Genomic DNA, 15,283 nt, shown 5'->3' with positions numbered 1-15,283 from the left:
GCTAATTTTTTTGTATTTTTAGTAGAGACGGGGTTTCACCGTATTGACCAGGATGGTCTCGATCTCTTGACCTCGTGATCCACCCGCCTCGGCCTCCCAAAGTACTAGGATTACAGGCTTGAGCCACCGCGCCCGGCCTCAATTTTTGTATTTTTTAGTAGAGACTGGGTTTCACCATCTTGGCCAGGCTGGTCTCAAACTCCTGACCTTGTGATTCACCCACTTTGGCCTCCCAAAGTGCTGGGATTACATGTGTGAGCCACCTTGCCCAGCCAATTTCCAGTCTTTATACTGACCATGCTTCCAGCTGCCTCAGAGCAGTGGAACATTTCCTGCTGCCTGGAATACCCTCCCTTCCTCTCCACTTTGCCCTGTTAACCCAGCCATCCCTGATCTCATGCCTCCTCCAGGATGCCTTCCCTGATCATCCTGCAAAGGTCAAATCCCCTCCCCTTCATAGCACATAGTACCACTACAATCGTCTCGAGTGTGCAGAGAATGGGGTGGGGTGAGGTCACCGGGGCAATGCTCCCTTCTGTCTGGGGTTCAGGGGAGGCTTCTTGGAGGAGAATCTGAACCAGGCTTCCCAGGCTGGGGTGTGGTTTGGATTAGTTTGAGAAACATCGAGGGGAAAGGGAAGGATGCTGCAGTGAGTGAAGCCTGGCATTTGGGAAGATGGGTGTGTGGGTGCCCAGACTCACCACGCAAGGCCCAGGGCCTTTTGAGGCCCTTGAAGGTCCTAGGCTGGAGTCATCCTTCCCCATTTCAGTTTGAGAAAATAAGGCCCAGAGAGGTGAAGGACTGTCCCACCATTGCCCGTGGAGCCAGGACAGCTGTGGCCCTTCCCCCTGCCAACCTCTGGGCCTCCAGCGGAGATGCTGGGAGGATGCAGGGAGGTGAGGTTGGGGCTGAGTTACAGGCCCGCCTGCACCCGGAAGGAGGAAGCTGCACGGGGTGTCTGTGGCTGGCCCCAGGGATCCCCCACTCGGGGACTTCCTCTTCCTCTCCCCGCAGGTGCAGCTGCCACAGCGAGACGGGCACCCTCACCCGGGCATGGAGGGGGGCAAGGGGCCCAGGCTCAGAGACTTCCTGAGTGGGAGTCTGGCTACCTGGGTGAGGGGCAGGTGGCAGCGGGTTGGGGAGGGGAAATGAGCCCCAGCCACAGGCTGGTGTTGGGGCTGGCTGGGGGAGGATGAGGCAGAGCCAGGCCGGAGGGGAGGGCTGGGTTCAAGTGTCGAGGATGGAGATATGGGAGGGAGGGGGGGTTGTGGTGAGGGAAGAGGGGCCAGAGGCACTCAGAGGACGGTGGGGGTGTGCTTGGGGTCACTGGGGCAGGCCAGAGGGGCTCAGGGTTCACTCTGCTGGTCGGCTGACCCCTCTGGGCTCCTCACAGGCGCTGGGACTGGCCGGGCTGGTGGGGGAGGCGGAGGAGTCGGAGGGGGAAGAAGAGGAAGAGGAGGAAGAGGGGCCCCTTTGCTCAGAGAAGAGGTTCCTGCGCCTCAGCGATGGGGCCCTGCTCCTCCGGGTGCTGGGCATCATGTAAGGGGCATTGGGCAGGGGCGGTGGCAGGGAAGGATCTGAGGGGAGGGGAAGCTGGTGGGCGGAGCCTGATGGGCAGCGGGCAGGGCTTGAGGGACGGTTGGCCAGGCCTGTTGACAAGAGGCGGGTGCTCGATCCCACCTCCCTCTCATAGTGCCCCCAGCTCCCGAGGGGGACCTCGGATGCTCAGGGGCCATGATGGGCCTGCTGCCTGGCGAGTGTGGAACCTGCACCACCTGTGGGGCCGACTAAGGGACTTCTACCAGGTAAGGGGTCTCAAGGGAAAGGTGGAGACAGGAGGGAAGAGGAGCTTCTTTGGGAAGGTCCCTCATAGTCTGCCCCTCTGACTCCAGGAGGAGCTGCGGCTGCTGATCCTGTTGCCACCCCCAGACCTCCAGACACTGGGGTTTGACCCCCTCTCAGGTGCTCTCCCCACTCACCCTCTCCTGCCTCTGCCCCAGCACTACCCCCCACACTGCCCAGTTAACCCCTTGGGGCATGTGCCCTGCAGAAGAAGCGATGGAGCAGCTAGAAGGCGTTCTTCGGCTACTGTTGGGGGCATCGGTACAGGTGAGCCGGTGGGGGAAGGGAAAATTGGGGTCAAGCTTTGGTGACAGAGGAGGGAGATCCTGCTCCAGCTCCCATTCCTGTCGCCCCTCCCCTTCCTTAGTGTGAGCACCGGGAACTCTTTATCCGCCACATCCAGGGCCTCAGTCTTGAGGTCCAGAGCGAGCTGGCCGCTGCCATCCAGGAGGTACTGAGGCGGGTCGGCCGCCCAGACTGGTATGGCACCTGGGACGCCCTTGCCACACCGCTTCTTCCACTGAACTGCTCTCCCTGCGTTCCAGGTGACCCAGCCGGGGGCTGGCGTGGTGCTGGCACTGTCTGGGCCAGAGCCTGGGGAGCTGGCACCTGCCGAACTGGAGATGCTGTCCCGGAGCCTGATGGGGATGCTGTCAAGGCTGGCACGGGAGCGTGACCTGGGGGCCCAGGTAGGGGCAGCAGGGGCATCGTGGCTGGAGGACCATCAGGGAGCCGGTTGTGCAAGGGAGATGGAAGCTGGGGGCCCAGGTATGGGGTTGTGGTCTGAGGTCTCGGGACTGTCAAAATCAGATGGCCCAAGACCCCAGACCACAACCCCATGACTGGTATTGTGGCTGGGGGTCAATGTGCAGAGGCATTGAATAAGTTAATTCTGACCCTTGACCCCTGACTTCCTATAGCGGCTGGCTGAACTGCTGCTGGAGCGAGAACCCCTTTGCTTGAGGCCTGAGGTTCCTTCTAGGGCTCCCGCCGAGGGCCCCTCGCACCACCTGGCCCTGGAGCTGGCCAACGCCAAGGCTCAGCTGCGACGTCTGCGGCAGGAGCTGTGAGTGTGCGCAGCCTGGGAAGGGGGCTGAATGGAGAGGGGCAGGTTAAGCCTGGATGGGACCCTAGCCCTGGTGGCTACGGAGGGGATCAGGCCTGGGAACGGCTGGGGGTTGTGGACCCCAGACCCTCTCCAGCTGCTCCTTCCCTCCAGGGAGGAGAAGGCAGAGCTGCTGCTAGACTCCCAGGCCGAGGTGCAGGGTTTGGAGGCCGAAATAAGAAGGCTCCGCCAGGAGGTGCGCTCAGATGTTCCCCACCACCGCGGCATTCCCTAACCTCCCCGCACGCGGTCCCACTGCCTCCCTCCCAGCCCGGCTCTGTCCCGTCCCTAATCCCTTCGGCCCGCGGCTGGCTGTTCCCAGCTCCACACTGTCTGGTCCAGGCCCAGGCGCTGTCAGGACAGGCCAAGCGGGCCGAGCTGTACCGCGAGGAGGCAGAGGCGCTGCGGGAGCGGGCGGGCCGCCTTCCCCGCCTGCAGGAGGAGCTGCGGCGCTGCCGCGAGCGGCTGCAGGCGGCAGAGGCCTGCAAGGGCCAGCTGGAGGTGAGGCGGGGGCGGGACCGCGGGGCGGGGCGTGCGCGAGGGGGCGGGCCAGGAGGAGGGGGGAGATTGTATATCGAAAAGAGAGAAGCAGGTTCTCTGGTGGGGACCGTCACGGGTGGAGAAATAGGTGAGGACAAATGCTGGAAGGTGGCGTCTGGGAAAGGGCCTCCGGAGGATGGGGCAGGTGGAGGTGAGAGGTGGGGCTGTGTAGGTGATACAGCCTTGGAAGGAAGGCGGTTCCTGGGGAGAAGGGGCGAGGCATGCACAGAGGGGCGGGGCATGCACGGGGGCGGGGCATGCACGGAGGGGCGGGGCATGTACAGAAGGGCGGGGCCAGAGGCGAGGGAGAAAGTACCTGAAAAGACCCTGGAGAGAAGAAGATGCAAGGGATGGCGGGGCCTAGAGACTTATGGGGTGCAGCGTGGGGGAGGGAGGCAGAGTCTGTGACAGGCCGTGGGGAAGGAGTTTGGGACCCCCAGGCCCTGGAGTGCATAGGGCTGCATGGCTCACCGGTTCTCCCTGGTCTCCCACCAGGAGGAGCGAGTGCTCTCAGGGGTGCTGGAGGCTTCCAAGGCGCTGCTGGAAGAGCAGCTGGAGGCTGCCCGCGAGCGCTGCGCCAGGCTGCATGAGACCCAGCGCGAGAACCTGCTGCTGCGGACCCGGCTGGGCGAGGCCCATGCGGTGAGGTCGCCAGAGTGAGCTGTGTTGCCCTGTCACTCCCATAACCCCACTGATGTCCTAGGGGTCTCTAGTGATTCGTGCAGCCTCCACTCTTGGTGACCTCTAGTGACCCTCCAGCCTACACACTCGGCCTGGCCATGGTGTGGAGGGCTTGTCTGACCTTGCCCTCGCCCCCAGGAGCTGGCCTCTCTGCGGCATCAGGTGGACCAGCTCGCTGAGGAGAATGTGGAGCTGGAGCTGGAGCTTCAGCGGAGCTTGGAGCCGCCCCCGGGTTCCCCTGGGGAAGGTGAGGGACCCCAGTGGAGGGGCTGGGGTAGGGGCTACCTGTGCTTTCCAGCAGCTGTACTGGGGAGAGCTTCTGACCTCCTCCCCTCCCACAGTCCTCTGGGGCAGTATGTGAGGAACCAGGGAGTAAGGGAGGGGTCCTGACCTCATCTTACACCCCCAGCACCCCTGCCCGGAGCAGTCCCCTCTCTGCAAGACGAGGTGAGGGAGGCAGAGGCCGGGCAGCTGCGGATGCTCGAGAGGGAGAACCGGGAGCTTCGAGGGCTGCTTCAGGTGCTTCAAGGGCAACCAGGGGGCCAGGTGAGTCCCCTCCCACAGCGTCCTGGTTGGCTCCTCCCCTAGTCCATCCCTAGGCCTGACTGTCCCTCTCCTTTGCCCTCAGCACCCCCTGCTGGAGGCGCCGAGCGAGGACCCCGTGCTGCTGGGCCTGGAGGAGGCTCCTCGGACTCCTGTGGCCTCTGACCACAGCCCCCAGGGCTTGGTTCAGAAGGCGAGGGATGGAGGCCCCCAGACCTTGAACTTGGCTCCCCTGGCATCAGACTCAGTGCTCAAGGGGTCAGCTGAGTGTCCCCAGGCACCTGATTCAGACCCGCAGGAGGCAGAGAGGCCTCTCCAGGCAGCTGCCCTGGACCCCCACACCTCAGACTGGTCCCCTCAAGAGTCAGACTCTGCTGTGGGGACACAGGCGTCCCTGGAGAAGGCTGGCCACAGCTCCTCCCTCCAGGGCCCTGCCTCTGTGGCTCCCCCCCAGGGTCCAGGAACCAAAACTCAGGCCCAGCAGTTGCTGGGAGGAGGGACTGAGGGAAGAGAGGCTCCCCCAGGCGAGTCGGTGCCTGAGGCCCAGGAGTTGAGACAGGAGGACCTTGAGCACAAGCCAGGGCCTTTGCAGCCCGGCCCTGTGAAGCTGGAGGAGGAGGGCCCATGTCAGGACCTGGACCTGGCCACAGGACAAACAGAGGCCAGAGGGCATGACCAGAGGCTGGAGGGCATGGTCGGGGACCCAGCCCAGCAAAAACCACAGCGGAAGTCAGAAGAGGCTCTTGAGGTCCAGGCCTGGGAGGAGCCAATCCCAGGGGAGAGCCTGGCCAGTGGTGTCGCAGAGCAGGAGGCCCTCAGAGAGGAGGTGACACAGCTGAGGAGGAAGGCTGAGGCCCTTGGAGCGGAGCTGGAAGCCCAGGCCCGAAAGCTGGAGGCCCAAGGTGTGGAGGCTGCCAGCCTCTCCAAGGAGCTGGCCCAAGCTCGAAAGGCAGAGGCCGAGGCCCACCGGGAGGCAGAGGCCCAGGCCCGGGAGCAAGCCCGGCTGCGGGAGGCAGTGGAGGCTGCCCGCCGGGAACTGGAGGCTGCGTCCCGGGAGCGGGAGGCACTGGTGGAGGCCCTGGCAGCAGCGGGCCGGGAGCGGAGGCAGTGGGAGCGTGAGGGGTCCCGGCTGCGGACCCAGTCGGAGGCCGCGGAGGAACGGATGCAGGCGCTGGAGCGCGAGGGCCGTCAGCACCTGCAGGAGGCCGAGAGGGAGCGCCAGGAGAAGGAGGCCCTCCAGGGGGTAGGTCAGGTCGGGGCTCACAGCCGGGGTAGGGAAGCAGGGTTCCAGGCTGCTGGGAGTTACTGATTCCATCAGCAGCTGCTCGGTGCATCCCTAGCACCGAGCTGGGGCTGGAGATAGAAAGGCCAAGTCCACCCCTGCCTTCCAAAGGTGTGCCTGACCACGTCCACTGCCCGATGGGGGCGCTGTGGGAGGGGCGGGACCGCCTAGTGCACATCTTGGCTCTCTGCCTGCAGCAGTTGACTCATCTCTACCCCAAGCCTCCTTCTGTAAAACAGGGGTGCTATTCCTAGCCACCTGGGCCGGTCTTGGGGACGACCTCGGGAGACAGTAGAGGTAAAGGTCTGGTTCATGCCGGGAAAGGGCATGCTGTAAGTGTTCAAGCACTGGCTCTTCAGAGCAAGCCCTATGAGAGCCTGTGGGAGGGCGAGCTGATGCCCAAGAGGAGGCAAGGAGGCTTTCCGGAGGAGTGACCAAAGTGTCACTAGGTGGGGAAGGACATTTCGTCCAGAGAGAATGGCATGTACAAAGATGAAGGCATTAAAGATGCTCAGGGGCCGGGCACGGTGGCTTGCGCCTGTAATCCCAGCAATTTGAGGGGCAGAGGCGGGCGAATCACTTGAGGTCAGGAGTTTGAGACCAGCCTGGCCAATGTAGTGAAACCCCATTTCTACTAAAAATACAAAAATTAGCTGGGCATGGTGGTGTGTGCCTGTACTCCCAGCTTCTCAGGAAGCTGAGGCAGAAGAATCACTTGAACCCAGGAGGCGGAGGTTGCAGTGAGCTGAGATCCCGCCATTACACTCCAGCCTGGGCGACAGAGTGAGACTCCATCTTAAAAAAAAAATAAAAGAAGAAGAATACAAAAATCAGCCAGGTGTGGTGGCAGGCACCTGTAATCTCAGTTACCCAGGAGGCTGAGGCAGGAGAATCGCTTGAACCCAGGAGGCAGAGGTTGCAGTGAGCTGTGACACTGCACTCCAGACTGGGTGACAGAGTGAGACTCTGTCTCAAAAAACCAAAACCAAAACCAAAACCAACCAATGGAACAAAAAAAGACTAAGGGCCCAGGAGGAAGGGGAGATGAGGGCCACCTTTGAAGATATTGGCCCTCCTTCCCCAGGCAGGGAAAACCAGGGCAGAATGGCGTGGGGCTGGGCTTGAGGAGGGTCACCTTGGTGGGGAGGGGAGCTTGGAGCCATCAGGAGGCAGTGGCCACGATGTAAGTGGCAATGGAGGCTGGCTAGGGTGGCATGGGAGTGAGGGTGAGAGAAGACCTGGACATACTTTTTTTTTCTTTTGAGATGGAGTCTCACTCTGTTGCCCAGGCTGGAATGCAATGGCGCTCAGCTTACTGCAACCTCCACCTCCCTGGTTCAAGTGATTCTTCTGCCTCAGCCTCCTGAGTAGCTGGGAGGACAGGCACACGCCACCATGCCTGGCTAATTTTTGTGTATTTTTAGTAGAGATGGAGTTTTGCCATGTTGGCCAGGCTGGTCTTGAACTCCTGACCTCAGGTGATCCGCCCACCTCAGCCTCCCAAAGTGCTGGGATTACAGGTGTGAGCCACTGTGCCAGGCTGACACACTTTTACTTATTCATTTTAACATGTTTATGGGCATCTTCTTGGTGCCAGGCCCTGTACCAGGCTCTGGGCACACAGCGGTGACCAGCAAGCTCACACTCCAGTGTTTGGATGTGGCTTCAGTTTCCTTCCAAGCTAAGGAAGGAGTTAGGGCCGGGCACAGTGACTCATGCCTGCAATCCTAGCACTTTGGGAGGCCGAGGTGGGGTGGATCACCTGAGGTCAGTTCAAGACCAGCCTGGCCATCATGGTGAAACCCCATCTTTAAACAAAAAAAGGAATTAGGGCTTTACCATGGGGGATTGGGCAGCCACTGAAGGCTCCCCAATGGGCAAAATGGTCAGGTCTGCGTATGAAAAGGCACCGGGAAGGCGTTTGGGTCAGTGGGTCCCCGTGCTAGGGGACCTGTAAGACTGCAACACAGGTGAGGAACTGAGTCCTCCGTGCAGGCAGTTTCCAGTTCCGTCTCTCTACAGAAAAGGACCCTGAAATTCAGGGAGGAAGAGTAATTTGCTCAGAGACCTCTCATGAGGATGGGGATTGGGGAGCACACTGCTGGGTAGACATGGGGTCAGGCATTGTGCAAGACATGCCCAGGATAAGGGGGTTCTGGCGAATGTGACAGGGAAGGTGCGAGGCTGTCTCTGGGGTCCACTCTGTGGGGTGTGGCTGAGAGGCTGTCTGTCCAGGCGACCTGCCTAAGTTCCAGCTGTGTGGCTTGGGGCAAGTTACTTAACCTCTCTGAGTCTCAGTTTTCTCTCCTGTAAAACCGGAATAAAAATTGTACCTGCCTCAGGCCAGGCGTGGTGGCTCACGCCTGTAATCCCAGCACTTTGGGAGGCTGAGGTGGGCGGATCTCCTGAGGTCAGGAGTTCAAGACCAGCCTGGCCAACATGGCAAAACTCTGTCTCTACTAAAAATACACAAAAATTAGCCAGGCATGGTGGCGTGTGCCTGTCCTCCCAGCTACTCAGTAGGCTGAGGCAGAAGAATCACTTGAACCAGGGAGGTGGAGGTTGCAGTAAGCTGAGAGCGCGCCACTGCACTCCAGCCTGGGCAACAGAGTGAGACTCCATCTCAAAAGAAAAAAAAAGTATGTCCAGGTCTTCTCTCACCCTCACTCCCATGCCAAGAAGATTGAGACCATCTTGGTCAACACACTGAAACCCCGTCTCTACCAAAAATACAAAATAATTAGCCAGGAATGGTGACACGTGGCTGTAGTCCCAGCTACTTAGGAGGCTGAGGCAGGAGAATCGCTTGAACCCGGGAGGCGGAGGTTGCAGTGAGCCGAGATCGTACCACTGCACTCTAGCTTGGGTGACAGAGTGAGACTCCATCTCAAAAAACAAAACAAAACAAAACAAAAAACTGTACCTGCCTTGTAGGGTTCTGTGAGAAGGAGTGTAGGGAGACTGGGGCACTGTCTGGCATCTAGGATGGGCCTGTTTCCACGGGAGGGAATGCCAGCAGTGAAGGTGAGGGTAGGGCTGGTGGGCTGGAAGAGCTGGCTCCAAGGACCAAGAGGGTGGGAGAAGCTGGGGACACGGGGAATTTTGTGAGATTTCCTGGTTGGAGCAGGAGAAGGTGGCTGGCCGGGGAGGTCAGGGAACCAGGGGCCTCTCAGGTTGTTCACTGGGTGCAGAAGCCTCCAAGGCTGTGGTGGTGGGGGGGGGTCCTAGGAGGGCTGTGGCCAGGCCTCGAGGAAGGCAGGGCAGGGGCTGGGCGGGAGGTTCTTGTCACCGTGCTGTCTACCCCAGTACTTGCGCTAGTGGCTGCCAGCCAGCCAGGCAGCAGCGCCTCATGGGACTTGTAGTTTTCCAGGGAGAGGTGGTGCCCATGGGTGTTAGGAGGTGCAGTGCCCCTGGGGCAAGGCCTGGGTTTGGTTATGAAGCCAGGAAAGTAGTTTTCAGTGGCAAGGCTTTTAGGCTTGGCTTCCAAGGCAGGATTTGGCAGGCAGCTGGTCAGGGGCAGCTGTCCCCGAAGCTTCATCCTCCCAGGGCCCCACGTGGCAGAATGGTTTGGCCCCCAGAGGCCAGGATGGGCCTCCCATCCCCTTCCAAAGTGGTGCAGCCCAACTGTCAAAGGCCACAGATCACCTGGCTGGCAACATTCTGGCGTCTCCTTGCCCCCGAGCTCCACTGCCAACCCCTGAGTTCCTGTCCTGCCAGCCCACCGTGGCCTCTGTGGAGCCGAGGACGCTCACCAGACCTGCCTCTCCTAAGCCCCTCTAGCTGTCTAGCTGTCACATGGCGGGGGTGGCAGCCCGCCGGGTGCGTCCACCTTTCACTGCGCACATGAAGAATCGTGGGCTTAGAGAGGTGACGGCACTTGCCCAGCGTGTGTCTCTGACTCCAGTGCAGGAGCCTTCTTCACGTCCTGCCAGCCTTATGACCCCCAGATCTTTCATGCCCAATTTCAAGGGCACCAGGCTTTGCTCCCATTTTATAGATGAGGCAGTATAGATGGGAGTCCAAAGGGTTAACGATGTGTGCCCAGGATGGCAAGTCAAGGACAGAAAGGCAGCTCTCCCGGCTCTTCGGCCTCTGTCTCTGGCTGTCCCCTGCTTCCTTGCTCTGAGTCTGCTCTGCCTGCCCTCAGGAGCTGGAGAAGGCCGTGGTGCGAGGCAAGGAGCTGGGGGCTCGGCTGGAGCAGCTGCAGCGTGAGCTGGAGCAGGCGGCTCTGGAGCGCCAGGAATTTCTGCGAGAACAGGAAAGCCAGCACCAGAGGTGGGGACAGGGCTAAGGGGGAAGAGTGAGGGAGGCAGGGGTGTGGGGGGTGGGGGTGGGGTGGGGCTGAGTACCAAGGATTCTCCTGGCAGGTACCAGGGCTTGGAGCAGCGTCTGGAAGCTGAGTTACAGGCTGCAGCGACTAGCAAGGAGGAGGCGCTGATGGAGCTCAAGACCAGGGCCCTGCAGCTGGAAGAGGAGCTGTTCCAGGTGACTGCTGGCCTGGGAGCTGGGGACCATGTCATTCCTTCCTCCAACCCATGAGCACAAGCCAGGGTCGCCTGTGCTCCTGGTCTCGCCCCTGCATTCTTGCCTAGCTATGTGCCTCCCTCCCCATGTGGGGCCGCTTGCAGGGAGCACTGTGCTGGGAGTCAGGTGGCCGCGTGGCCTTCTCCGGTGCTCGTTTTTGCCATTCTGCACATGGACAGAACTTCTGCTGTGGGTGCCTGCTCCGTCTCTCTCACCCGGGGTCTCCCAGCGTAGGGAGCTCAGGGCTTGGCATGATGGAAGCCAGCGATGATTTCTGAGGCCCGGGCTGCATGTGGGCTCCATACGGAGGGTGCGGTGGTGGGGGCCCCAATCCCAGGCTGCCATCCTCAGGCAAGAAAACAGGTGGTGATAACTAGGTGCCAGGGGCTGTGAGGAGGCCGTGCAGGGGTTTGGGAGGGTAGCACCCAGCAAGATACCCAGCAGGCACCTGTGAGGTCAGTCAGGGAAGGTTTTGTGGAGAAGGTGGGGTCGAAATAGGCTTAGAGGAGCCTGCACGCAGTGGCTCATGCCCGTAATCCCAGCATTTTGGGAGGCCAAGGCAGGTGGATCACCTGAGGTCGGGAGTTTGAGACCAGACTGACCAATATGATGAAACCCTGTCTCTACTAAAAATACAAAAATGAGCCAGATATGGTGTCCCACACCTGTAGTCCCAGCTACTCAGAAGACTGAGGCAGGAGAATTGCTTGAACCCAGGAGGCAGAGATTGCAGTGAACCAAGATTACACCACTGCACTCCAGCCTGAGCGAGACTATCTCAAACAAAACCAAACCAAAGAGGCTTAGAGGAGCAGTAGGATGAGAGGCGTTATGAGCAGAAGGCGCTGCCGCAGACGGAGAGAAGTTGAGAAGGGCAGCGTGGAGACTGAGCTTCGGGAACCAGGAATGGGACATGTGGGATCCGGGGGAAGGTATGGGATGGGGGTGGGGTGGGCTGGGCTAAATGCTGCTGGCGGGGCAGGTTCATGAGCCTGGCTCCTTGCAGCATCCCCAAGCCACTGCGGCTGCCCCACATGACCTCCCAGGGACTCCCCTTGCAGCTGCGTCAGGGCCCTGTAGGGCTGGGGCCCAAAGGGTGTGCTGAGCCTCAGCTGGTGGAGACCCAGAACGTGCGCCTCATCGAGGTGGAGCGCAGCGTGAGTGTGGGCCTGCGGTGGGCCTGGGGGGTGCCCCGTGCACGTGAGTGTGGGCCCTTGGTGGGCCTGGGGGGTGCCCTGTGCATGTGAGTGTGGGCCCTCGGTGGGCCTGGGGGGTGCCCCGTGCAGCGTGAGTGTGGGCCTGCGGTGGGCCTGGGGGGTGCCCCTGCCACCTGGCTACTGCTAACCCCCACTTCTGGGCAGAATGCAACTCTGGTGGCAGAGAAGGCAGCTCTGCAGGGGCAGCTGCAGCACCTGGAGGGGCAGCTGGGGAGCCTTCAGGGCCGTGCCCAGGAGCTGCTGCTGCAGAGCCATCAGGCGCAGGAGCACAGCAGCCGCCTGCAGGTGGGTGGCGCCCAGGTGCCTGTCGCTGCCCATGTACTGCCCCCTGCCCCTTTTGGATTGTTCTGTGCCCTTTTCCTGCCCTAGCTCCCAGCCAGCTGCCCCACCTCTTCCCCAGTGGTATTTATCCTTGTCCTCTGACCCCAGCCACCACTTCATACCATCCTCCTTGCCGCTGCCTCCTCCTACCTGCTGCCAGCCCCCACATCTGCACCCATGTCGCCCTGCCCTCTCACCGTCCCAGCCCTCCCTTCCACAGGGAGCCACAGTCCCATCCTGCCCTGCGCCCCTCCCGGACAGCCTGGCCCAGCCAGCCTCCCTGCCTCCCGCTAGCCACTCATCAGCCTCTGGCCGGGCCTTGCGCTCCCTGCTGTGCTCCCAGCCCTCTGCCTCTTCCACCGCTCTCTCCTTGTCCTGGGCCCTGCCCTCTGCCCTTAGCCCCCCGCCCCTCATCTACTTTCCAGCCGGGGTTTCCTCCCCAGCAGCCCCTGCCTCCCTCCTCTGCCCTAGGCCGAGAAGTCTGTGCTGGAGGTGCAGGGCCAGGAGCTGCACCGGAAGCTGGAGGTGCTGGAGGAGGAGGTGCGGGCAGCCCGACGGTCCCAGGAGGAGACCCGCGGGCAGCAGCAGGCCCTGCTTCGGGACCACGAGGCCCTGGCACAGCTGCAGCGGCGGCAGGAGGCTGAGCTAGAGGGACTGCTGGTGCGGCACCGAGACCTCAAGGCCAACATGCGGGCGCTGGAGCTGGCCCACCGGGAGCTGCAGGGCCGGTGAGCATCCCCAAATGCCTGGCTCCTCCCTGGCACCCCCCACCTGCCAGTGCAGACTTTCCTGACCAGGTCTGGCCCCCACCGGCAAGCACCTCCACCTCTGCTCTGTGGCACCCCGGCCACTGCTGTGCCCTCTGGGGTAGCTGCACCCCCCAAACTTCTGGGTTGGGCTCACCATGGGGCTCACCTCTTGGGGATGGTGGGTGCCTGTCATGGCATTCTGCCCGATGGCATTCCCTGAGGGGAGCTATCCTTAGGAGGTGACAGACCCTCCCCAGGTCCAGGTAGTCCAGCCGCCTGCTTGCCGTGGCCACAGGCCCACGCAGCCCTCTTAGCCCCTTGTCCATCCCAGGCATGAGCAGCTGCAGGCCCAGCGGGCCAGTGTGGAGGCACAGGAAGTGGCCCTGCTGGCAGAGCGCGAACGCCTCATGCAGGATGGGCATCGGCAGCGGGGCCTGGAGGAGGAGCTGCGGAGGCTTCAGAGCGAGCATGACAGGTGCTGGCCCTGCCGCAGCCCCTAGCGCCTCTCCGTGGCCCCATCCCCAAAGTGGGTTGGGAGTGTGGGATCCTGCCTGGCCTCCCCTCCCCAGAATAACTCCCCTGGCCAGCACTTGGTCTGGGGACCCAGGGCCCTTGGAGAGCAGCTCTCCTTGCCTCTGAAGGGCTCAGATGCTGCTGGCAGAGGTATCTCGGGAGCGGGGCGAGCTGCAGGGCGAACGCGGGGAGCTTCGGGGCCGGCTGGCACGGCTGGAGCTGGAGCGGGCACAGCTGGAGATGCAGAGCCAGCAGCTGCGAGAGTCCAACCAGCAGCTGGACCTGAGTGCCTGCCGGCTGACCACCCAGTGTGAGGTGTGGCGGAGGGGGTGGGCGTGGCTAGGGGGTGTGGGTCTAGAGGGGTCAGAGGAGGGGAGGGGAGCTGAGGTTCAGGCAGGGAGGGGGTCAAAGAAGGGGAGGGGGCTGGGACTCATGCAGGGAGGGGGTCAGAGGAGGGGAGGGGTGCTCTGACCCCTAAGCCTAGATCCAGGTGGTCCTGAACTAGGTCCCATCCCCTGACCCATGCTGCCTGCTGCTAGCTATTGACACAGCTTCGGAGTGCCCAGGAAGAGGAGAACCGGCAGCTGCTGGCTGAAGTGCAGGCCCTGAGCCGAGAGAACCGGGAGCTCCTGGAGCGCAGCCTGGAGAGCCGGGACCACCTACACCGGGAGCAGCGGGAGTACCTGTGAGTGGGAGGCCTGGGAGCTGGGTGCAGCCTGCTTCCCCTTCGGGTGTTTCTGGGGAGACCCCAATGGACAGGTTTGGAGCTGGCCTCCCACATCGGTCGGATCTGTGGCATGGCTGGACCAGCATGTCCTCATTGCCACATGTGCCGTGCTCCTTCCCTGGCTTCCCTGGGCCTCATGCCCACCGCTCCCCTCTCACTCCTGCCAGGGACCAGCTTAATGCCCTGCGCCGTGAGAAGCAGAAGCTCGTGGAGAAGATTATGGACCAGTACCGCGTGCTGGAGCCTGGGCCCCTGCCCCGGACCAAGTGAGCAGCCTTGTCACCTCCCTCGGGCTGGAAACACCACAAACCTCTGCCCCTGCCCTGCCCTCTGACTCCAGGCCCCACGAAGGCCAACTTGGTCTTTGCCGTCCCCAGGACACCCTCTCTCCCTCCCTCCTCCCTGTCCTGATGCCCTCTTATGCCCTCTTGCCCCCAGGAAGGGCAGCTGGCTGGCAGACAAGGTGAAGAGGCTGATGCGACCCCGGCGGGAGGGGGGCCCCCCTGGGGGGCTGCGCCGGGGGGCCGATGGGGCTGGCAGCACCGAGAGCCTGGGGGGCCCTCCAGAGACAGAGCTTCCCAAAGGCAGGGAGGCGGATGGGACAGGTGGGTCTGGGAGTCAGGTGGCCAGGATGGCCCCTGCCCTACATCCCCCGCCCCCGCCTTGGTGCCTGCCTCACTGCTTGGCCTGCGTGCATGCCCCCACTGGCGTTCTCTGAGGCCTGCCCAGCCTGCCCTGATGCCACCAGGGGCTCTTTGTCCTGGGCCCTGCAGGGTTGCCCTCGGCCCCCAACTCCCTCCTACCTGTGCTGTCCCCACCCAGCCTGCCCCATTCCCAGCGGAGCCCAGGATCTGGGAGGTGCAGAGGACCTCGGGAGAGGTCACTGATCTAGACTGCAGATGAGGAGACTGAGGCCCGGGGAGGGGAAGCTCCTTGGCCAAGGTCATGCAGTGAGTTAGTGTCAAGGCCGGCACAGGGCCAGCCTCCTGCTGCCCCCCTCATTTGCCTGGCTCCTCCCCCACCTCTGCACCTCCCCTCCCTGACCCTGGGCAGCTTCACCCACTGGCCCCTCCACTCCACCCAAGCCCTGCTCTTCTGACCCTCTCCCTGCATGAGCCTCAGCCCCCCTCCCTTCCCCTCCTCTGACCCCCTCCCTGCATGAGCCTCAGCCCCCGTCCCCTCCTCTGATGCCCTCCCTGCATGAGCCTCGGCCCCCCTCCCCTCCTCTGAACCCCTCCC

General features: G+C 62.4%; 1 protein-coding gene across 1 annotated transcript in view; it reads left to right on the top strand.

Annotated features, from left to right (window-relative positions):
- The first annotated feature begins 998 nt into the window (after window positions 1-998).
- CCDC88B (coiled-coil domain containing 88B) overlaps window positions 999-15,283 on the top strand; it is a 17,228-nt gene continuing 2,943 nt past the window's right edge. The window contains exons 1-24 of the mRNA XM_017537248.2: window positions 999-1,113; window positions 1,394-1,539; window positions 1,694-1,805; window positions 1,893-1,962; window positions 2,051-2,109; window positions 2,210-2,293; window positions 2,388-2,531; window positions 2,763-2,908; window positions 3,062-3,143; window positions 3,290-3,448; window positions 3,983-4,129; window positions 4,307-4,415; window positions 4,578-4,714; window positions 4,797-5,954; window positions 10,141-10,268; window positions 10,361-10,478; window positions 11,579-11,674; window positions 11,879-12,019; window positions 12,527-12,783; window positions 13,136-13,279; window positions 13,446-13,632; window positions 13,857-14,002; window positions 14,212-14,310; window positions 14,483-14,649. Coding sequence (XP_017392737.1) covers window positions 1,054-1,113; window positions 1,394-1,539; window positions 1,694-1,805; window positions 1,893-1,962; window positions 2,051-2,109; window positions 2,210-2,293; window positions 2,388-2,531; window positions 2,763-2,908; window positions 3,062-3,143; window positions 3,290-3,448; window positions 3,983-4,129; window positions 4,307-4,415; window positions 4,578-4,714; window positions 4,797-5,954; window positions 10,141-10,268; window positions 10,361-10,478; window positions 11,579-11,674; window positions 11,879-12,019; window positions 12,527-12,783; window positions 13,136-13,279; window positions 13,446-13,632; window positions 13,857-14,002; window positions 14,212-14,310; window positions 14,483-14,649 — 4,096 coding nt within the window. The 5' untranslated portion in view covers window positions 999-1,053. The remainder of the gene's footprint in view (window positions 1,114-1,393; window positions 1,540-1,693; window positions 1,806-1,892; window positions 1,963-2,050; window positions 2,110-2,209; window positions 2,294-2,387; window positions 2,532-2,762; window positions 2,909-3,061; window positions 3,144-3,289; window positions 3,449-3,982; window positions 4,130-4,306; window positions 4,416-4,577; window positions 4,715-4,796; window positions 5,955-10,140; window positions 10,269-10,360; window positions 10,479-11,578; window positions 11,675-11,878; window positions 12,020-12,526; window positions 12,784-13,135; window positions 13,280-13,445; window positions 13,633-13,856; window positions 14,003-14,211; window positions 14,311-14,482; window positions 14,650-15,283) is intronic.

Source organism: Cebus imitator, unplaced genomic scaffold (genome assembly GCF_001604975.1).
Source record: "Cebus imitator isolate Cc_AM_T3 unplaced genomic scaffold, Cebus_imitator-1.0 Scaffold102, whole genome shotgun sequence".
Taxonomy (NCBI): Eukaryota; Metazoa; Chordata; class Mammalia; order Primates; family Cebidae; genus Cebus; species Cebus imitator.
Note: the sequence above shows the minus strand (reverse complement) of the source record. Positions and strands in the feature narration are given on the sequence as shown.